At 55.3% G+C, this 22,136-nt stretch overlaps 2 protein-coding genes across 3 annotated transcripts; one reads left to right on the top strand and one right to left on the bottom strand.

Moving 5' to 3' along the window:
* The first annotated feature begins 1,708 nt into the window (after window positions 1–1,708).
* SPMIP8 (sperm microtubule inner protein 8) lies at window positions 1,709–9,123 on the top strand. Its single transcript, XM_007107030.2, has 8 exons — window positions 1,709–1,815; window positions 2,553–2,812; window positions 6,212–6,273; window positions 6,496–6,670; window positions 7,098–7,159; window positions 7,373–7,437; window positions 7,790–7,822; window positions 8,948–9,123. Exons 2-8 carry the CDS (start codon window positions 2,590–2,592, stop codon window positions 8,976–8,978), a joined length of 651 nt encoding a protein of 216 aa, XP_007107092.1. The 5' UTR covers window positions 1,709–1,815; window positions 2,553–2,589; the 3' UTR covers window positions 8,979–9,123.
* Window positions 9,124–15,951: 6,828 nt separating this feature from the next.
* Window positions 15,952–22,058, bottom strand: ZNF319 (zinc finger protein 319). Of its 2 annotated transcripts, none has more exons than XM_024125066.2 (2): window positions 21,793–22,058; window positions 15,952–19,820 (listed from the first exon to the last, which is right to left on the bottom strand). In XM_024125066.2, exon 2 carries the CDS (start codon window positions 19,567–19,569, stop codon window positions 17,812–17,814), a length of 1,758 nt encoding a protein of 585 aa, XP_023980834.1. In that variant the 5' UTR covers window positions 19,570–19,820; window positions 21,793–22,058; the 3' UTR covers window positions 15,952–17,811. The 2 variants fall into 2 exon arrangements, with proteins under 2 accessions (XP_023980834.1, XP_007107090.1); XM_007107028.4 differs by lacking the exon at window positions 21,793–22,058 and adding an exon at window positions 21,490–21,516.
* Window positions 22,059–22,136: the final 78 nt, after the last annotated feature.

Raw genomic sequence — 22,136 nt, forward strand, 5'->3', positions numbered from 1 at the left:
TAGAACATTTCCATCAGCCCAGTAAGATCGCTCATGCTGGTTAGAATCACTCCCCATTTCCCCCGCCAGCCTCAGGCAGCCACTAATCTGCTTTCTGTCTCTAAACATGTGCCTTTTCTAGACATTCTATATAAATGGAGCATATAATATGTGGAGTGTTTCTGTGTCTGGTTTCTTTCATTTAGCATAATATTTTGATGATCATCTACATTGTAGCACGTATCCATAATTCATTTCTTTTTAATTCCCAAGAGTATTCCATGGCATACGGTCTGTTTCCATGGCATAGATATATTAGAGTCTGTTTACCTATCTGCTAGTCAATGGACACTTAAGTTGTTTCCACCTTTTGGCTATTATAAATAATGCCGCTGTGAACATCTGCTTGCAAGTCTTTGTGTGGACATATATCTTCATGTCTCTTGAGAAGATTCCTAGGGGTAGAATTTCTGGGTCATATGGTAAATTTATGTTTCACTTTTTAAGAAACTGCTACACTGTTTTGCAAAGTAGTACCCATGTCTTGACCTGACTGGTAGTTACACAGGGTCTCACTTTATAAATTATGAGTTACATTATATATTTATGCACTTTCTGGATTTTGTTATATTTTTAACTTTAAAAGAGTTAAAAAAAAATAAATTTCGATGGGGTGGTGAATGAAGTCCAGGGAAAGTTTTCTTTAAGGGGTGGGACTTGGGGATGCTGCTCTGGGGCTGGATGGAGCACTGGAGGAGAAGCAGCTAGGGAGCCAAATCCTACTTGAATTTCACAGTAGGGGTGCCAGGGCCCATCAGGCTCAGCACTTGGGCAGGTGTATGCAAAAGCACATGCCAGGATATGCAAATAAGTTAAGAGCCTCCCCAGGGTTTCCTCACGGGAATGGGGGGGCAGGGTCCACCTCCACTGGTTCCTTTTTTTTTTTTTGCCCTCCCTACGAGGCTTGTGGGCTCTTAGTCCCCTGACCAGGGATTGAACCCCGGACCACGGCAGTGAAAGCACTTAGTCCTAACCACTGGACCGCCAGGGAACTCCCCCAGTGGTTCTGACCTTGATGGTGGTCAGGCCCCAGGGCTTCAGGGTGCTGGGCTTAGGACCTCATGACCTCGCTTTTTGGGGAAGGTGGGAGGGAGGCTGCAGGCCTGCAGGGGGAGTATCACCTGCTAATCCCTGTCCTGCTGAGGCCACCACTCTCCCTGATCCCCTTATGCTCACCCTGGATCCTGGAAGCCACTAATCTCCACCTCTGGAGACTCAAGGACTGGCAGGCAGGGCAGTGCCCTCTTCCGTGAGGCTTGTAAGGAGGGGAGCAAGTGTCCGTGAGCCCTGCCAGCTCACAGGCACTCCTCCCGGCAGGGCCCTGGGCCCTTGCCTAACACAGATGGGAGCTTTGAGGCCCAGAGAGAGAGAGTAAGTAGTCTAGGGTCACACAGCCTGCCCTGGCCGGTCCTGGCCAGCCCTGGCATGGCCACCCCCAGGGAGACCCAGCTCCTTGTCTGATTTTCCCAACATGCCCAGTCTGTGTGAGGCCTGGGAGACAGCATCCTTCAGGAAGGCTGAAAGAGGGGGCCAGTGCAAGGACCCCTGGCAGCAGGCTCTTCTCCTCGGAACCTCCGGTTGTCATGGTTGCCGAGGAGCCGGTGCCCTCACAATCAGGCTGCAATGGGCATTGTCTCCACAGAATGTCCCTTTATTCTCCTACTGCCTCATAAGGCACTGGGGCTCGGCCCATCTCCCTGCCTCTTTTCCCCATTGAGCAGTCGGAAGAGCGGAAAATCCCTGTAAGCCTGTGCACCTGGGGCCCGTGGCCTGCAGGTGAGGTACCACTGTGGTGGAAGGAGCGGGGAGTCCTCCCTCCCCTCTACCCTCACTTCCCCACTTCCCTGTCCCTTCCCCACGAAGGCCCAGCCTTCGAGGCGGCTTCCCCATCTGGTCGCCATGCCCTCTCCGTGCTCCTCCATGGCCCAAGGTCCTCTCTCCTCCTACCCACCTCCCTACCGCCCACTTCCATCTCTCACCTCCAACTGGGGTCAGGAAGAAAGCAACGGGACTCAAGACATTCTCACTAAAGTTTAAATGACTCAAAGGCTCTGGGAATATCCACGTTTTAAAACGAAGCACTGGGGAACCAGCCATCTTTTTTCTAGTTCCTGTCTATCACGTCTCTCCCCTTATTTAAAACCTTTCTATGTCTCCCTGTGGAATGTTGAGTAAATGCCAGATACCTTAGCTAAGGCCAGAAGCCTGTAATTAATTACCCAGAGGCAGACTGAGCTCAACTGTGAATCTACTCGCTGCTGCTGCCACTTCCTGCTCATCATTGAAGAACAGACACAAATGGCATCTCTTTTTAGACCATTCGCTGAATCCTCCAGCCTCCCCAGACACCCCCCCGCTGTACTGACCTCCGCCAGGGCCCTCAGCACATCCTCTGTGTGTGTGTGTATTTGAGCGTCCCTGACCCCACCATAGCTCCTGGCACACAGTAGGTGGTCAGTACCTGTTGGACGAGTAGACAAATCGGCACTGGCCAAGGTTGTGTTCCCACACAGAAGGGTGTCTGGTTGGGGTGTCTCTGTCCCCCAGGCCATGGCCCGCATCAACAAACTGGTGCCCTGGGAGGACGGCTCTACCCACGTGTACGCATCCCCGGCCACCCTGCTGCCCGCGGCACGGCGGCGCAACAAGCTGGCCAGCGTGAAGCAGCAGCTCTACCACCCAGCCCTGCCCAGCCTGCGCCGCATGGACATGGACTCCGTCAGGGCCTGCCTTTCCGACGAGCACTGCCAGTCCACCACCTACTGCTGCAAAGGTCAAGCCACCTGGCCACCACCAGCCCCTTTGGGCCTTCGGGGAAGGCGTGGGTGGTTTGGAGGAGAGAGATCTCGGAGGGAGAAAGCATGAGTGGCAGGTGAAAGGGTTAAAGGGAGTCGTCCCAGCTCAGCTTCTCCCTGCCTGCGTATCCTCCAGGCCTGAGCCTCTGTTTCCTTATCAGTAAACTGGGATGCTAACAGTGCCGGCCTCTCAGGGCTATTTTGAGATTAAAATGAGATAAGGCATGAAAAGCACTTGGAGTAGTGCCTGGCACATAATATGTGCTCAACAATAATGTTATTATTATTAATGGAGAGGGAACGGTGCAGAGGTCAGCAGTTGCAGGAGGAGGAGGAATAATAATAGCAATAATAACAACTTCTGTCCAATCATCTCTCCCTTTGAAAAAGGAAGAGAAAGACACCTGTCATGAAAGAGAGGTGGACATGGGAGCCTTTGGGGTAAAGGGCCACACGGGGCTAAGGAAGAACCCTTCGTCGATTGAGAAGCTTGGGTATAGAGATAGGGGTGCCACACAGACACCCACACTCATTCATTCCAGCACATTTATTAATTGCCTGCTTTGTGCCTGACACTGTGCCTGGAACAAAGGCGCTCCAGCTAGCGGGAACAGCACACGCAGAGGCCTGGAGGGGAAAAGCTGCATGAGGTGTTGGTGAACTTGAGGGGTGTGGTTAGGTGGGAGGCCAGGGAGTGCGGGGGCAGCAGGAGCTGTGGCTGGGGATGAGGACACAGCTCAGGGAGGGCTAAGCTCAGGGGTCTGGACTTCCTGGGGAGGTACATAAGAACCTCTGAAGACTTTAAGAAGGAAAGAGGTCCAAGCATTGGGGCCGTGGGGAGCGGGTGACCCAGAGAGACTAGAAGTGGATGATGGGGGGGGGAGGGTGAGTGATTAGGACACTGGGAGGGACCACAGTCTTCAGGAAGTAGTGATAGTGTCTGGCCAGAGGGGAGGGATTTGGAAGGTATTTAGGAGATAAAGTAACACGATTTGTACCAGTGTGGCTAGAGGGGCAAGAGTGAGGAGTCCAGAGTGATACCCAGGTTCTGACCCCGGTGGCAGGTGGAGTGAGGGTGTCAGAGACTATAGGGAGGTCTCCAGAGGCCCCACAGAGACCCCTGCAGGGCCACGATGGGGACACAAATAGGGAAGTGGGTGGGGACAGTGGGGGGAGGGGCGAAAGATGAGGTGGAGTCCCGACACCCCCCTCCGAAGGGGAGCAGCTATGGGGTCCTGCTGATATTGTGTGGGAAAGGTCAGCACAGTTCTACCAATTTCCTGGCTTCCAGAAGAGGCCAGGAATCTAGATTTTTAGGGAGAGCTCCTGATTATTAGAAGTATGTTTTTAATAAAAGCAATGGAGTCACAGTTTCAAAATTCAAAATGCTGTAACGATGTACATTTTAAAAATTCTCACTCCCCCCCCGCCATCCCCACTTACAGGTAACCTCTCTGAGCTCCCGCTGCATCCTTCCGTTGTTTACTACTGTAAATACAAACCTATTCTTTTCCTCCCCAACTTTTTTTATTAGGAACATGTTCAAACATAGAGGAAGGTTGATAGACTATGAACATTCATTACCTTCCACCTGCTTCAATTAATGTTTTGACATATTTGTGTTCATTCTCTCTCTCTCTCTCTCTCTCTCTCTCTCACACACACACACACACACACACACACACACACATCATTCTCTCTCTCTCTCTCTCTCTCTCTCTCTCACACACACACACACACACACACACACACACACACACACACACACACACACACACACTTTAGCAAGCAGTTCCCAATGATAGAAACAACCTCAATACCATTATCACATCTAGGAAAGTTAAAAATAATTCCCTAACATCTAATATTTCAGTCCATATTAAAACATCCCCAGTTATCCCCAAAGATGTGCTTTATAACTGTCAGAAGAATTTTGGAACCAGGATTCAATCTAGGATTGTACCTTGTAATTTGTTGTCATGTCTCTTGGGTCTTAGTCTAAAACAGTCTACCCGCTTTCCATTGTTCCCTCATAATGTTGACTTTTTAAAGAGTCCAAAACAGTTTTATTGTAGACGAGTCCTACATTGTGAATTTGAGTGATTGTTTCCTTATGGTGCTTGTTTACCTTGATAGTCTATTTTCTGTAAACTAGAAGATAGGTGTAGAAGCTTGATTGTAGAAGCTTTCACAGGTGTTGGATGCCATATTTGCCATGATGGCTCAGCAGGAGGCACATAATATCATTATCCTACTATTTGTGATGCTAAGTTTGATGACTTGGTGATGACCTGAATCTATATTCTTCTTTGCCTCCAATCGTCTCAATTCTAGGCTTTAAAGCCATATAGAGGCATATACTCTTCTGCACCTTGGAAGGTTTTGTATCAAGAACTTCCTCTACTGATTTTTAATCAAGGCATAGTGAGGAAGTATCACAGTTTATTTAACCAGTCCTTTAATGACAGACACTTGAGTTATTTCCATCATTTTCTATTACAAACTATGCTGAAATGGGTAAACCTTCTACCCACATCATTTCCCAGTTGTGCAACTGTAAAGTAGGATAAATTCCCAGAAGTGGGACTATAGGGTCAAAAGGTATGTGTATTTATAATTCCAATAGATAATGCCAATTTCTTTCCATAGGCTCAAATCAATTTATAACCCCCGCTGGCAACATAAGGCAATGGCCCTGTTTCTGATAACTGCACTAACTTTTGGATTGTTTCCAATCTGATATGAAAAATTGGTATCAAGGTAGTTTGAATATGCATGCGTCTTATTATGAATGAAGCTGAGTGTCTTTCCATAGTTTAGGGACCATTTGTATTTCTTGTGTTTGTGTGTGAACTACCTGTGCAGACTGTTTACCTATTTTTCTTTTTTTCTCTTTTTCTTATATTTTGTTTTATTTTATTTTATTTTGTCTTGATTTATAGGCATTCTTTCAATATTAGGGAAATTGCACCTCATCTACAAAATAAGTGGAAATAGTCCTTTCCCATTTGTCTTTTGACTTTCCTTATGTTGCCATGCAGAAGTTTATTTCTATGTAGTCCAAGTTATCAACATTTTCTTTAGGCTACCTGATTTTGAATTAGAGTTGGTAAGGCCTCCCCCACCCCAAGGTTATGAAGAAATTTATCCATGTTTTCTTCTAGTACGTCTATGGTTTCATTATTTTACATTGAAAATTTTTGTCTATTTGGAGTTTGTTTTGTTGAATGGGGTGTGTTAAGTAAGAATCCACTTGATCTTAGATTTTTTTTAAGTTGTCAAGTATTTCAAAAACCTTTTAAAGCAGTGTGGACCAAACCTCTCCTGTGTGGGCCTGTGACCACTGGTGGACTCCTCCCTTTCTCTTTCTCCTTCAGATGACTTTGACAATGCCTACTTCACACTCCTCGGTGTCCCCAACAAACCCCTGCAGTGCTTGGTGAGTGTCCTTTGCCCCTGGCCCTGGGTTTGCTCTGGGGACCTGAAGGTCCCGCGTGCACCCAGCCCCAAGCACCTCGAGTGCTGGGCTCTACTCCGCGCACTTCCTCAGCTGCCAGCTTGGGACCCTACCCACTTTGCATCTCCTTCAGGGGCTTCAGGAGCTCCCTGGGTCAGATGGTTCAAGTGCCCCCCCGCGCCCTGACTCCCTTCGTCCTGGCAGGACGTCACGGCGACCGGCCAGAGGCTCCGAAATAGGTGCCGCGAGGGAAAGCTGGCGCCCATCGCACCGGGCATCAACAGGGTCGACTGGCCCAACTTCACGCGCGCCATCGAGGACTGGTCCCGCTTCGTGTCCTCTGCCGGCGAATTCAAGCTGCCCTGCCCCAGCAAGAAGGGTCAGTCTACCGGCGGGGAGGATGCCTTAGTGTGGGAGAGACAACTGGGCCGCTGGGTCCCTAGAGCCGGGACCCCGAGCGCTGACCGCGGGCGGGGGGCTTCGGGGGTGGGCTCTGACAAAGACAGGTCTAGGAGATAGGAGCAGCTGGGACACTCAGAGCGGGCTGGACCCAGACAGATTGAGGTTCACAGAGACAGGGCTTGTCCTGGGGAGGGGGCGGGGCCAGGTCCGAGCCAGTGGGAGCCAGTGTGGCGGAGGTGCAGGGCAGGGTTGGTTCTGGGACTGACGGAGCTTAGTCCGGAGGGGGGACTGGTTCTAGGAGCAGGCGTGGGCGGGGCTTGATCTAGGGGCGGGGCTCAGGTAAGAGTGGGGGCGGGGCTTGCTCTGGGCTGGCGGGGGACCAGAGATGGGCGCTCTCTCCGTAGTCGAGAGTTTCAGCGGCTACGCGGTGCGGTACTTGAAGCCGGAGGTGACCCAGAACTGGCGGGTAGGTAGGCGCGCTGCTCCGTCCCTGGCGGGACGGGGGTGGCAGAGAAGCGGCTAACAGGGAGTCGGGGACGGGGAGAGGAGACCGAGAGTAAGGTCTCCCAGTGCCCAGGGCCAAGATCCCCGGCAGAGAGTGCTGTGCGGGGCCTCGGCGGGGGAGTCCGTGTCCCCTCTACTCAGTGGACCCCCCCCCCATTCCTCTGGCCCGCCCCAGTTCCGTCTTAACCAGAATCCCAGCCTGGATCGCTATGGACAGAAGCCTCTGCCTTTCGACTCCCTGTAAGTGACCCCACAGACCCCGGGGCCCCATACCTGGCGGAAGGAGAGTGGGGTCTTGGCTGCTTTCACCACCGCACACCTAGTGGCCCTTGAAAATGTGAGACCTAGGAAGAATTGATTGGCTCCGAAACACCGCAAGAAAATTGCCATTTCAAAATGACTAAATGTTTAATTCCTACCAAACGGAGCATCCTGTCATCCAGTCCCTAGCAACTCCAGCTTTCAGAGTGGAGGAGTTAAGGTGGGGCGAAGGTGCAGTGTAATCTTGGTGGGATGGCGCCTGCCGATGTGTTTGTTCCCAGAGAGGGTCACCCTTCCTCACCTCGGCCTCACCCTCCTCTCTCTTTTGCAGGAATGCTTTCCGACGCTTCGGCTCGATCTACAGGTAGGGCTCCAACTGCAGTGGAAGGGGGGGAATGACCCCGCCCCCGCCCCACATATGGCCACGCCCCCCAGTCGGGCAGCTCGCGGGCCCTCGTGAGGGAGGCGCCAGAGGATTGGTATCCTCCTGGATGATGTCAGGGGGGCGCGAAGGTCTTCCCCCCGGAGAGATCTTCGCCAGGCAAAAGTGCAGCCCACTGGGAGGTGGAGGGAGTAGAGTGCCTTCTTTCCCTCCCGATTTGTCCCAGAGGAGGCCAAAAGGCAAAGACGGGGGTTAGGGGGATTGGGGGGGCGGGGTTACCTAGGAGAAGAGCAGGGACCGGAAGAGTAAACAGACATATAAGAAATACAATGGAAGGAGCCAAGAATTTGCCTTCCAGGAAGCAGGTGAAGTGGTAAGGGCTGGGATAAGTGTTCCCAGGAGAAGAATGCAAGATATTCAAGCACCTTCCTAATCTGGCCATCTCCCACCTCTCCAGACCCATTCCCTACACTTTAGCAGTACCAGACTCCTGCGTGCAACCCAAACCAAGCAACCAAACACTCCATATCTTTGCTTGTGCTGTTTCGGCACCTAGATGATCTTTCTACCTCTGCCCGGAAAACTCCTCCTTACACTTTAAAGCCCAGCCCAGATGTCCCATCCTCCTTGAAGTCTTCTCTGACCTTCTGCCTTTCCCCTCCAGCTCAAACCCCCCTCCAGCTGGTCTCCGTATGTGCATCCCTCTCCATCTTAGAGCAGCACACAGCATTATAATTATTGATGAAAGTTTGCCTTCTCTCACCCACCCTGTGCACACACAAGGGAAAGCTTTTTTCTTTTTACTACTATATAATGCCTGCCAGAGTAGGTTCACTAAATGATTGAAAAGTGAGTAAAGCTCACGGGAGATAAAGATGAGGCAAACCGGAAGTGGGGCTTGAAAGTCAAACAGACCAGCCAAAAATATATTAAAGGAAATAGGGAGCCATTGAAGGCTCCTGAGCCATAGAGAGACAGGACAGAAGCTGTGTTTTCAGAGCCTCGAGGGCAGGAAGGTGGGTTTGGTGGGGAAGGCCTAGAGAAGGACAGCCTGATTTTTCCCCAGGAAATCCTAGAGGCCCCCACCTCACCTGTTTCTTTCCACAGTCGTGTCAACTACCTGACCCCCTGGCGTTAATCTGTGAAAAGGAGGCCGATCGCCAGGCTGCGAACCATGCCACCTCAGGTTCCCCAGCAGGACAGAGGGTGTATGGTGGCAGCACCCATCTCCCTAAGAGTTTAGCCTGACTGGAAATAAACCTTATGCTCCATAAGGAGGCACCACGTGTGTGTGTGTGTGTGTGTGTGTGTGTGTGTGTGTGTGTGTGTGTGTATGTGTGTGTGGTGCAAGGGCTGGGTGAGGGTCAGGACCTCAGGATATCTTGCCCTTACCTGCCTCCTGCCAACTCCTGGAGGGCTGGTGGCGGTGGGGGGAGTTGGGAAAGATGTCTGGTGACCCCAGGTAGAGAATCAGGGTCTAGGCCCCAGGGCCCAACCAGGGATGAGGTACAGAGGCAGGCCTGCCTGAGAATTAGGTTTTCTTTGTTCCCCCGTTCCCCTGCTCATAACCCTACAACCAAGCCCCTTCCACCTCAGACTCTGAACTTGAGCCCTAAAGAGAAAAGAGGGGGCTCGAAAGGGATTTTAGACACCTCTCTCAGAAGCTCTTGCCATCCCAGTGTGTGCTGGGGGCCTCCCTGGGCCCAGGGTTCCCCTGAAGAAGTAGAATCAGGCCCTGGAGGGTTGGTCTCTATTCCCTGCGAAGCAGCTGAGTGTGGAAATAAGATGAGGTGCCCGAGCCCACTCAGAGAAGAAAGTTTCCTCTCCCCAAAGCATCGCCAATGAAAATACCATGTAAGCAAAAAGTTATCCGCTCTATCCACATAGCTTCAGGACTAGCCCTCATCTGCCTACCGACCTACAGAAAGGAGGCCTGATGTGCTGGGGACAGCCGTGGGGCTCCTGGGCCAGGTCCAGAATAAGCCTGCTCAAAGTTTGGGGCTAAAGAAGAGTGTCAGCATGGCTGGGTATTAGAGCAGCCAGCATCAGCACTTAGCTCCAGGACCTTCCAAATAGCATCCCACCTGTGGCCAGTCTGCAAGGACAGACCCAGATCAGGATAAATAGCCACCAAGCTCAAGAACTGTTTGAACAGGACTTCTGGTGCTAGGATCTGAGGCCTCAGGGATCCATGAACCTTCTGAAATCACGTGCAAAACCGTGGGTCCACCCACATGTGCATTTTCCATGGAAAGTCTCCTTGTTTTCATCTGATTCTCAGGAGAGTCAGTGCCCACAAACGTTAGGAAACCCTGACATACATCCTCCTCATCCCCCCTTCCACTAATATTTACTGAGCACCTAGTGGATGCAAGCCTGGTCTCAGGTGGAAGGACTTTAAAACAATAATACCAGCCCCTCACCTCTGGACCCTGTGTTATACTGTTTAGAACACATCGTCTCTCCTCCAGGCCTCATACTCCATAAGCACCCAGGAGAGTGAGCGAAACCAAAGGTACTCTATTTCACAGATGGGAAAACTGAGGCCCAGATCAGGGAAAGGCTCCAGCCAAAACCAGAGCCCAGGACTCGAAGGCAGTCCCAGCACTTGTCACAGGACTCACATATAGTTTGTGCTCATTATTCGTAGAATAAGTTACTTTCCAGAATGGGGTCTTTTGTTCAACCTTGGGTAATAAACAAGGAAATTCGTTGTTTTGTTGTCTGATATGCAGACAGAGCCCGCCTTACAAATTCGAGGCCGATTTTAATTTCTTTCCGGGTGGTGTTGGAGATCATCACCCTTATACCGAGGTGAGGGAAGGAGTCTGTCTCTCTGTCCTGAAGTATGGGGCTCCGCTGACAACAGGGCAGAAGACAGGAGCATGGGGAGGAGGGGATGGGAAGTGGTTAGCAGATCAGAGCCCTTTCCTCCTTGGGGGCCTGTCAGGGAGGTATCCAGCTTCCTGCCATTTCATGCAGGAAGAAGCACTTTCCTCCAAGCCCAGGGGCAGTCCACCTGGATTGAACCTTGGGAAGCCATTGGCGAAGGCCCCTGAGGTGTGAGAGCCACATTCTTCAGCCCTGAGTGTCCCCTCCAACATGACAGCTCAGAGAGAAATAGATTTGCCCAAGGCTCATAGCAGAGATGCTGGAGTCCTGGCCTGTGTGAGACTGGGGGCAGTCAGGGAGCTCCAGAGAGCGTGCTGAGATACCAGAGGGAATCAAGTGCCTGTGTGTCTTCTCGTGGCCCTGCTTCCTTGACACTGAATGACTGGACAAGTCCCTCTGGGAATTTGGCCCAGCAGACATTCAAGGCCTCGCCAGACCCCATGCTGGGTGCTGGGACACAGACCAGAAGACTTGCCTGCCTTAGAGGTACTTCTAGTCCAGTAGGAGAGAGGCAAACCCAGCTGATTCAAACCTGAAAGCAGAAGGTGAGAATGTGAGCACACCTAGACCATGTTCCTCAAGCCTAGGAATTTGATTAGGTCCTTCCTCACCAGTTGTCCACTGAATCCTAATTTCGTAGATATAAAATTATGTGCCCAAGAATAAAGGAAATACAGAGTAGATGCGCATTAACAAGTCTGATTTAGTATGCACTTGCTATTTTTTATGTGCAAGGCAATGTATCAATATTAAGCACTTCGCAGTGCCCAGGAGGTGGGCAGTTTTAGACCCATTCTACAGATGATGAAATGAACTCAGAAAGGCTAAGTGACTGGCCCATGGTCATACAGCTGGTGACGTGCAGAGCTGGGAACTGAAGCCAGCCTGCCTGACCCCCTGAGCCTGTGGCCACCATACTCTACTGCCTTCCTGCTATGAGAGAGATGCACGCCAAGAGTCGGGGGGAAACCAGTGGGGACATTCGACCTGAGCTTAGAGAGAGGAGAAGATGTTCCACCAGAAAGTTCTCTTGGAGTTACTGGCAGTGGCAGAATCTGCAGGTTGAAAATCCCAAGAGATGGAGAGAAGCCACCCAGCCTGGGCCACTGTCTCCCGGCCTGGAAGCTCCCTCAGCCTCAGGGGTCTCTTTGCTCCTCACAGAGAGATCACAGTAGAAATCCTCCCTGTGGCCATTGCCTTGGAGACAGCCCAGCCCCCATGGCCTCACCTCCAGGCCTTCCTGGCCTGATCCCAATCCAGTACCCAGGCCCTGGGCCTCCATGCGCTACCCCTACCCCCAACGGCATCACCAGTCTCCTTGCTGTTCCAAACACCCAGGCTCCTGTCTGCCTCCTAACCTTTAGTCAACGCTTCCTCCCACCTGAAATGCTTTCCCCATCTCTTCCTACCCAAACCTCACCCTTTCTTCCAGGCAGGCCTGTCTCAAATCCTCCCTTCTCCCCAATTCTTCCCCAAGACTATGAGGACAGGAACCGTAGCTGTCTCAGGAGGACTAACTCATAGCCTCTGGCCCACAGTAGGCTCTTAGGAAATACTGCACTCGCTGGCCCCTCCTATCTCTCTAACAGGATCTGGGACTCAGGAATGGGGCCTGGGGCCTCCCAGAACCAACACACGGATGTGGGCTAAATGAAACAACTACTACAAAGTAATAGTTGTGTTTATTACAAAGTAACACGCAAAACACATACCCTCGCCCTGGGGCTGGCAATGGGAAGGATCAGGGATGGAGTAAGGGTCCTAGCTCAGGGAGCACGGGGTGAGGGTCGGGGAGGACTCTCACAGGTAATATTTTGTACTAAATACCAGCAGCTTTGACATTCTTGACCCTACCTTTTGATACATGAAAACCTCAAAACTCTCTCATCTGAAGTTCTACCTTCATGCCCTGCCGCGCCAGCTCAGTGTCTGGCAAACAGCAGGTGCTCAGTGATGCTTATGGATGAACAAAGGCAGGAATGCAGACCCAGAGTGGGGATGGACACACACGCATAGTGAGGAGGGAGACCCCACGGGCCCCAGCCCACCTCCGCCCCTCCCCTCGACCTCCTTTTCAGGGCCCTGAAGGAGGACTGGGCATTCCTGCCAGAATCTGCAAAAATCAATAGCGGCCAAGGCTTTTCCTGGAGGCAGGACCTTCAAGGAACAAAGAAAGCACCATCTTGAGGATGGGATGCAGAGCGTATCACAGGCGAGCCTGGACCAGGCGCAGAGGCCTTGGGCAAATTTCCCAGGCCTGAGCAGTCCGTGGTCCTGCCTGGGGCCTGCTCTGGAGGAGGGATGAGGCTGGGGACTGGGAGGTCAGGTGGAGGCTCTCTATGGAGCTGCCTCTGCACAGATGGCAGGACAGAAAACGGAGGCTCCAGTCCCTCCAGGAGCTGAGAGTAGGCCAGAGGGCTGGCTGCCCCCTCTGTCTGCTGGTGAAGAGCTTTCCTGCTCCCACGGCCGGCCCTGGTGCCAGCACCAGCCCCGGCCATTGTTCCCGGCTTCCTGGCCCGCCAAGAGTGGGCTGGAGCCAGAGCCCCGGGCTTCAGTGGCTGCAGCTGGAGGTCTGTGGGTTCAGAGCCCAGGCGGTCCCACCCCGCCGCCTATCCCCCCTCCTAGCCAGACCCCACAATGCCAGGCCTCTCTCATCACTAAGCGCACGGCTTCGGGAAGCCCCTGGACTTCTCAAGGATCAGCACAAAACACATCCTCAGGTCTGCCCTGCCCATCTCATGGAGGTGGTATGAGGCTCAGACCAGCTGGTGGATGGGAAAGGTCTTGTGTAGCAGGGTGGGCGTGGGAGAGCCCTGACGCTCAGGTAGGAGAGCTAGGCCGGCTCCCTTCTGCCGCTGACCTCCCAGTGCCCTGCTTTCCTGAGTGGCCACAACGTGGCAAACACGCCACTCAGGTCATTTCACGGGACCCTCACCCTAAGCCCAGAAGAGAGCATTAATGGCTCCATTTCACAGATGAGGAAGAGGAGGCCCAGAGAGGTCCAAACACCTTCCCAAAGCTTTGGTGCTGATGAGTGGCAGAGGCGGGGCTCCAGCCAGGCCTGACTGTGGTGCTCTGAACTACGACAGCACAGCACTGCCACAGCGGTTCACGAGCACAGGCTCCACCCCTGGAGAGCAGGGTCCTCTCCCACTGCTCCCTGGGGGGCCGAGCACAGAGCCAGCCACACAGTGGGAGTCTGCCAGAGCCGTCAAGATGATGGGCTCCCTAGGAAAGTTGTCTTTGGTGGCCCAGCTTGCCCTGGCAATGACTTCGAGGACCCAGGAGAAGGGACCCCCACCCCACCCAGCAGTGCCTCTTTCCCCAGGAAAGGGAAATTATTAACTCCAGAGTGTGAATTTATGTCCGCCTCTCGCTCTCGCTCCTCTGGCCCTCATCCACATGTCACCCCTCACCCCAAGTTACCACCCTCTTCCCATCCTGTCAGTGGTTGGGGCAAAGGGGATGATTACCAACAGATTAAAGATGATAGTGCTAGTTGGTACCCCTAGCCATAGAACCTGAAGTTCCCCCATGAAAATTCCATGCTCTAAGAGATGGAGCCTCACATCAGCTATGGGACACAGGAAGCGGTGGGGTTCCTGGGCAGGTAGGTGGGAGAGGTACCTGTGTGTGTGGGCAGGTACAGTGTGTGGCCGCTTAAGCCAGTTTGTGCTGTTTCTGTCACTTACAATCAAGAGAGACCAGAATGAGACAGGTGGGGAGCAGACTGGAGGCCGAGAGAGGCAGGAAGGGGAATAGGGGCCACGAGCTGATCCGGTTACCTTCCCAGAATCAGAGCGACAGGTCTCCAAGGACCCTTAGAGATCAGAGGTCAAGACCTCTGCTTCAGATGGAATCAAGGCCCCAAGAGGAACAGAGCCTGCCTGGGATCACTTGTTATCAAAGGTCTAAGACCTGAGCCTGAACACGCAGGCCCCCAGGCCAGGGCTCCATCCACGGCCCTGGTTTTGGCCCAGGTGGGAGCCCCACTGCTTTGTGAGGGGAGGCAAGGTGGGGGACAAAGGAAGAAAAAGTCATTGCACCCTCCATGTGAGCCCATCCAGGGCTCCTCTGGCCTCTGGCACACGCAGAACACCATCTGTTCAGGAAGAGCAACCTGAAGCTATAAAGCACCCAACACATGCCAGTGCTTTCCAGGAGTCTCTGCCAGGTGGGTGGGTTTTGCCTAAGGTCACTGAACTAGAAAAGAAGCTAGGATTCAAGCCGGGCACAGGGACAAGGGGCCCTGGGCGCCCTCGCTGAGAGGTGGACGCTTGCACACGGCTTCTCAAGGGCAGGGTCCTCCTGTGGCCACACGCGGAGCGAGTAAGAGGACCATGGGGTCCTGGTCACATCCGGGGTCCCCCCCTGGCCTCTCCACTAAGACTTCTGCAGCCAGTTTTGAGCTCTCTGCGGCGTGGGTAGCTCCTTGTCCTCTTTCTACCCTCACCTCCACCCCTACCTTCCGGGCAGGGGTCCCTCCTGACCACCCTCCACTGGCTCTCAGACCTGGGGGGAGTTGCTTTTACCTTCCTCTCCCCACCTCCACCCCTGCCTTTGAGAAACAGTAGGAGCCCGAGTTGCAGTTGGGCCACTGCGGGACAGGTAGGGGACAGAAGAGGGCGCAGGAAGGCGGAGATGGAGGCGGCTGGGCTGGACACGCAGATGGATCACCGTGCGACAGGGTGAGCAGGAGTGGGGCGAGGGCATGTGATCCTCGGGGGCGGCGCCTGTAGGCTGCTCCAGGCAGACCCTGATTTTCCCCTGGGGCTGAGCAAGCTCTCCTGCTTACCAGGCCCAGCGCCCAGCTTCTGACCATCCATGAGCTGCCGGTCCCTCACAGATCAGCTCCCTTTACAGGGGCTGCAGTTAAACCCCAAGGATGTCAAGAGGTCACAGCCCAAGGATCCCAAGTGTCCTGCAGTTGGTACCGTCAGCATCGTCACAGCTTCCCCACCAGGGCCGCCGTATGCAATTCCACTTAATTCTCACAAGAACCAAGCAGGGCAAGGGTTAACCTCCCCATTTTATAGATGAGGCAACTGAGTCCCAAGGAGGTTAAGTGACTTGCCCAAAGTCACACAACCAGAATGTTCAAAACATTCGAACCCAGCCTTATGTCCCAATCCCAAGCCTGCCACCCTGGCCTGCACACCTCACTCCCTCCACGTCCCAACATTCCCCTCTGAAGAATGACCAGAACAAACTGTGCTTTGGTCTGTGAAGGTCAATGTCTTTACTTCTAAAGCATACATTGGACTCACTATATATTAACATCAAAAGGGCTATCTAAAATGGAGTCATTCTTTTTAAAAATCCAAATTCTCACATTTTTATATAAGATCCAAAATGACATGAAATTAAACTATACAATGTTATGAACAGTATAACAACTGCTTTTAGAAAGCAAAATGAAAGAAAAACATTAGCAGTTGGGACTGTTGTCAGCCTGGGTTCCATGTCGTTGAGGCATGGTGACTAAAGCCAGCACCGAGGGGAAGGACCAGCCCCTCTCTGCGGGCACAGGAAGGGAACCTAGGCAGAGCAGGGGGATGAGGGCTTTTCAGACTTCTGAAGGTGAGAGTGGGACACGACAGGTCTCCCTGCTCCTCTGGGATCTTGGGGCGGGCACTGATTAAAGTCTCCTTTTAAGACCCAGGGAAGGGGGCTGGGAGAGGGTGGGGCAGAGCTGGGTTCAAAAGAATCATTTTGATAGTAAAGGTCTTCTGGTCTTCCCAAGGAGAGTCCCGGCCATCAAGCAATACCAATCGATTCCATCTACCTACCGGTTTCCTTAACAACCCTCTTCCCCCGCCCACTCCTTATCCTGGACACCCTCGGCTCCATGAGCCCAGTGGGCAGCCAGAGACCTAGGGGGACCCTAGGAGGACCCGAAGGAGAACACTCTGGCCTTGGAAGTAGCTGGATGTTGTCCAGAGCATCTTGGTAGAGCAAAACCCCTGGAGTACAGGCCAGCAGCCAGACTGATGGGGGAGGGTGCCCATGGGCTGGGAGGGCACTGTGGGGTCAGAGGCGTTCCCCTGGTCCTTTCACCTCCCCTACCCTGGGTACCCAGGCATGGTCTTGGCCCTGAAGCAGGGCTGGGGCGAGCTGATTAGGGCCACGCCCTTGAGGCTTTGGTTCACACAATTCAAAGGGGTGACACTTGTTCCCATCCACTGGGAAGATCACGGGCTTGGCCCTGCTTCCTCCCAGGCACCAGGTGATCTAACAATCCCCTCTTTCACATCAGTAGTTCTGTCGGGCCGAGAGCACATTCCCCACCAGTGCTTGGAGCCATGCCGCAAAGGTGGGAGGGGCACTTCCAAAACAGTGGGATTAGCCCTGGGTGCAAAGGCTGCCTTTCCTCCTTTCCCTGTGGACAGCACTGTCCCCGGCTGAGTGAGCCACAGGAGAACCTCTCTGCCTCCTCCCTTCTGGCTGGGCCAATTGCTCTCCAAGCAGACTGAGCCCACAGATGTGCAGCACCCCTGTATGTCTCGCCTGCCAGAAACCTGGAGGATGTATCGCCCCTGGCTGAAGCTGACGGAGAGGCCGGTGGCTCACAGTTTGCCCTCCTGGTTCCAGGAATACATCACGGAGCTGGCCTTCTCCCTCAAACAGCAACCTGAATGGGGTGCCCTACACCCAGCCTACCTCTGCGGTCCAGCCCTTCTCCCAGGCCCTACCGTGACCCTCCTCTTTCCTAACCTATCCGATTTCTAATGAGGCTGAAAGGTCTGGGAAGGTTGGGCTAGCACCACCCCCTCGTTGGGGTGGAGAGAGGCCATCTGACTTCCAGCCTGGTTCCAGGCCCCCAGAGACAAGGGAGGCTGAGGTCTCTCAAGAAAGCGAATCCTGTAATGGGAAAGAGGTCTGTGGGGTCAGGACCAGCCACAGCAATCTGCCGCCCCCGCGCCCCCCAGGCCTGTACCGGGAGTGCCAGGCACCCACACCCTCCACCTGCCCAGTGCCCTTCTGTCCTCACGCCCAGGGCCTCCCTCCGAACACCGCGTCGGGTGCAGGGATGGGTGCGAGGAGGTCAGGCGGGGCCTGGTGGGGGCCGCGGCGCGGACTCAGGGCAGGCAGGCGGCTACCTGGTAGGCGCCCTCGGCCGCAGCTGCGGCGGCGCTGTGCTGCGCGCTGTGCTCCTGCAGCAGGGCCACGTCCAGGAAGCGCTCGCCGCACCACACGCACTTGAACTGCTGCTCCCGGGCGTGCACGCCCTGGTGCTTGTTGAGGTGCTCACGCTGCTTGAAGGCCTTGTCGCAGTTGGGGCACTTGTAGGGTTTCTCGCCCGTGTGCACCCTCCGGTGCCGCTGCAGGTCGGAGGCATACTTGAAGCGCTTCTCGCAGTCTGGGCACTTGAGCGGCTTCTCGCGGGCCGGGTCGCAGCGGTGCTGCACGAACTCGGAGGACGAGAAGAAGCGGCGCTCACACAGGGTGCAGCGCAGAGGCTTCTCGGCGGCCGAGCAGTGGGCCAGCTGGTGCTTCTGCAGAGCCGACGCCCGCTTGTAGGCCTTGTTGCACACCGGGCACTTGAAGGGCCTCTCGGCCGCGCCCGGCAGGCACTTGTGCCGCAGCAGCTCGGCCGACTGGTCGAAGCCCTTCTGGCACACGGGGCACTTGAAGAGGGTCTCGAGGGTGTGCACGTGCTGGTGGTAAAGCAGATGGCTGGGCTGCCCGAAGCCCTTCTCGCACAGGCCGCACTTGAAGGGCTCCTCGGTCTTGTGCGTGCGCCGGTGCCGCATCAGCGCGTACTGCTGCTTGAAGCCCATGGGGCACAGGTCACACTTGAAGGGCCGCTCGGCGCTGTGCGTGCGCTCGTGCTGCCGCAGGTCCGACGGCCGCTTGAAGGCCTTCTGGCACTCGCCGCAGCGGAAAGGCCGCTCCCCGCTGGGCGTGCACGGGTGCTGCAGCAGCTCGGATGACTCCTTGAAGTGCAGCTCGCACACGTTGCAGCGGAACAGGTGGTGCTCGCCCGAGTGCGCGTACATGTGGCGCACCAGGTGCGAGCGGTGCTTGAAGGTCTTCTCGCAAACCGCGCACTTGTACGGCCGCTCCGAGCTGTGCGTGCGCTTGTGGTGCACCAGGTGGGATGACTGGCTGAAGCTCTTGTCGCACAGCGTGCACTTGTAGGGCTTCTCGCCCGTGTGGATGCGCTCGTGCCGCGAGAGCTCCGACAGGTGCTTGAAGGGCTTCTGGCAGATGGGGCAGCTGTAGGGCTTGTCGGCCTGTTCTGCAGGGGCTACGGCGGGCGGAGGGGGTGCCGGGGGCAGTGAAGGGGCGGCCGTGGCTGCGGGCTCAGCCGCCTCGGCGGGCTTGTAGGTCTTCTCGCAGATGGAACATTTCACGAGGCCCCCAGCGCCGCTGTGCGCGCTGTGGTGCTGCGCCAGCGACGTGAGCAGCGAGAAGCCCATCTTGCAGACGCCACAGACAAAAGGCTTCTGTTCGGCCTGCACGCACTGGTGCTCCAGCAGGTCGGTAGCCTGGTGGAAGATCTTGAGACACTGCGTGCACTGGAACGAGCGGTCGTGGCCCGCCAGGCACTGGTGCTCATGCGGGCTGGACAGGTGCGCCAGGTCGTGACCGCACACGCCGCACTTGGGGCCCGGCTCGCCTGCTGGCTGCAGGGGCGCGTGCTGCGGGGGCTGCAGGCCTGGGTCAGGCTGCAGAAGGATGCCATAGACGGCACAGCCCAGGGGGTTCTCAGCTGTGCCTGGGGTCAGTGTGTGCTCGGCCAGGGCCGGCGGTGGTTCTGCGTGGTGTTGAGGCTGCGGCGGCTGCGGCTGCTGCGGCTGTGTCTGCGGCGGCTGCTGCCAGCTTTCCGACATGCTTGGGAAGATGAAACAGGGTTTGGAGAGTAATGGCTTCAGTTTCCCCGCTTAAGGTGACCCACACCAGAGAGAGAAGCTGCCCAGGATCAGGTATGGATGAGGACCTCAGACAAGGCACAGAGAGGGGCTAGTCAGGCGGCCCAAGTCATTAACCAAGACAGACTACAAGGCTCTGCCTACAGGACGGGGGTCTTCGAGGCAGAGTGCCAGCAATGGCAGGGAAGCTCTGCCTTCCCTGATGATTGGTTCTGTAGAGAAGAAAGAAATCGTGAGCTTGAGGCAGGGACATGCAGCTGTTCCCGGGGCCTCTCCCTGATCTGCCTGCACTCGCCACATTGACATAAACCACATCAGGGAAGCGAGAAGGGCTCAGGGCGGGGAGATCTGCTCCCTTCACATGCTACCAAAGAAGTCTGCTGGCGGCTCAGCTCCTCCAGCAAAGGGGACGGTGGCTGTCTCCATGCCCAACCCACCCTCAGTTCCCCATCCCTGGGCCAGGCATCCCAACCTCCCAGCTTACTGTCAACCCTCTTCAATTAGGTGTCTCACGGGTGACAGTCTGGGGTGAGCTGACCACAACACAAAGCCACAAGTTCTGCTCTTGCTCCAAAGAAAGAAGGAGGTGACCAGATAGGGCCCTGGCATCCAAAACAAGAATTTTAGTAACGTAACTTTTTTTTTGCAAAACACTTCTTACTTGGAAGCCCAGTACCTAAGATAGATAAAAGCAGAAAGGCTCTGGTTGAGGCCTCCCTGTAGGCCTGCTGTGGGTCTAAGAGGCCAGGCCTCCCAGACCTGAGGGCCCCACAGCTAACAGCCTCAGTCAGTCAATATCTAAAACAACTGCATGAAACTGAGGACCATCTCAGAAACCTTCTCCCATCAGGGGCTGGCCGATACCCCTCTCAACTACCCCACAGGCCCTCCCCCCTGACCATGTGCCTGTTCTCTCATCACATAAGTGGGATGGCTTTGCAGGGACCTGAGCCAGTGCATGATGGGGGTCAGATGACGGGTCCACAGACCCACGCAGCCTAGATGTCTACAAAGCAGAAGTTCCCTAGTCTAGTCATCTCCCAGAGCACCAAAACAAGTCCTAAATCCTCTTCCTCTGACAGTGTCAAGGCCTGTAGGAAAATGGAAGCAATTTCGAGTTTGCCCCTGCAACGTGGGAAGTGGCAGGCTAACCACAGAGAGTTCGTCCCCATCACCTTTCCGGAGAGAACCCTGTTCCCTTGCTCCAAGTCTGTAACATTTTGGATAATCAATAGAAGGTAAAGACCACCCAGCTCAGGCAAATCTCTAACTCACCACTTTGTGGCAGCATAAGGTAATGACAGCGAGAGGGAAGAACTTTTAGAATCAGATGCAACCCACTTTCAGGTTCCCAGCTCTTCTGCCTCTAACATTGAAAAGTTTCTAAGTTTTCTCCCGATGAAAAGAGAAGGAAGGGGATGCCTTTACAGGCCAGCCTGGCCTCTAACTGCCAAAGAAACATAAGAGTCAGGCTAAAAGCTGTCAACCTCAGCATCTTTCTGGGAAGAGAAGAAGTAAAGAAGCCGCTGCTCTGGGTGGAGGCAGCAGGTTGCATGAGTGAGCAGGTACTGAAGCCTCCCCAGGAAAGAGGGAAGCAGAACTACTCTAAGCGAGGTCTAGGTCAGGCTGCGCCAACCCAACTGTTTTTGTTTTTTTTTTTTCCCCCCGGCATGAATGGCTGCCAGACACAGGGTCCACGGTCCTAGGCCCCCAGCTCAGCTGCCCACCCTGGCCCCCCTCCAGGAAGGTGCGGCCAGAGGCCTCTCTGATCACTCAGCAAAGAGGATGAGAGACTAGGGTGAGGGAAGCAAGCGGAGGCCCCCACCTGCGCCCCACCCCAGCCCTTCCTCTTCCCTGGGAAACCGAATGAAAGCCGATCACCTCCCTGCCGGCACTGCCCGCCGGCCCAGCTGGGCTGCCTCCTGTCAGCCCTCGCCGGGAATGGACAGGCCGCTGCGGCCCGAAGGCCGGCCCCGCGGGCGATTGGGCCCGAAAAAGGCCCCAGGGCTGCAGGCTTGGCCCGGGAGACAGCTGCGCGTCGAGGTCGGCCTGGGCCGCCCAGGAGCTCAGGAGGCCCCCGGGTCGGGCTGGAGGGAGTGGAGGGGCGGCCGGGCCGGCTGGGGAAGGGGTGCGGCGGGCGCGGGAGTGGCGCCCAGCCGCGGCCCCGGGCGCCCAGCCGCTCACCTGCTCCAGGCCGCCCGCGGGGTCAGGCTCAGGGCGAGTGGCGACCGGCTGCTCTCTCAGCCGCCCCTTTATTCCGACTCCATCCGCGGCAGCGCGGCCTACGCGCTCTGCCAATCCCCGGCCTCGCGTAGCGGCGGCGTCCGGCTCGGGGGCGGGAACGGGCTAGCGGCGGCCGGAACCGAGGAAACGACGTGCGCGGCCGGGATAGCGGGGCCGGGGCGGAGGAGCGCTGGGAGGGCGGGCGGACGGACCGATGGCCTTGCAGAGACCGGCGGACAGGCGGGCGGCGCGGGGGCCAGGGAGGCGGGGCCGGGGGGAGGAGCGGCAGCCTGGGTGGCGGCGGC

This window comes from Physeter macrocephalus, chromosome 17 (genome assembly GCF_002837175.3).
Source record: "Physeter macrocephalus isolate SW-GA chromosome 17, ASM283717v5, whole genome shotgun sequence".
Lineage (NCBI taxonomy): Eukaryota > Metazoa > Chordata > Mammalia > Artiodactyla > Physeteridae > Physeter > Physeter macrocephalus.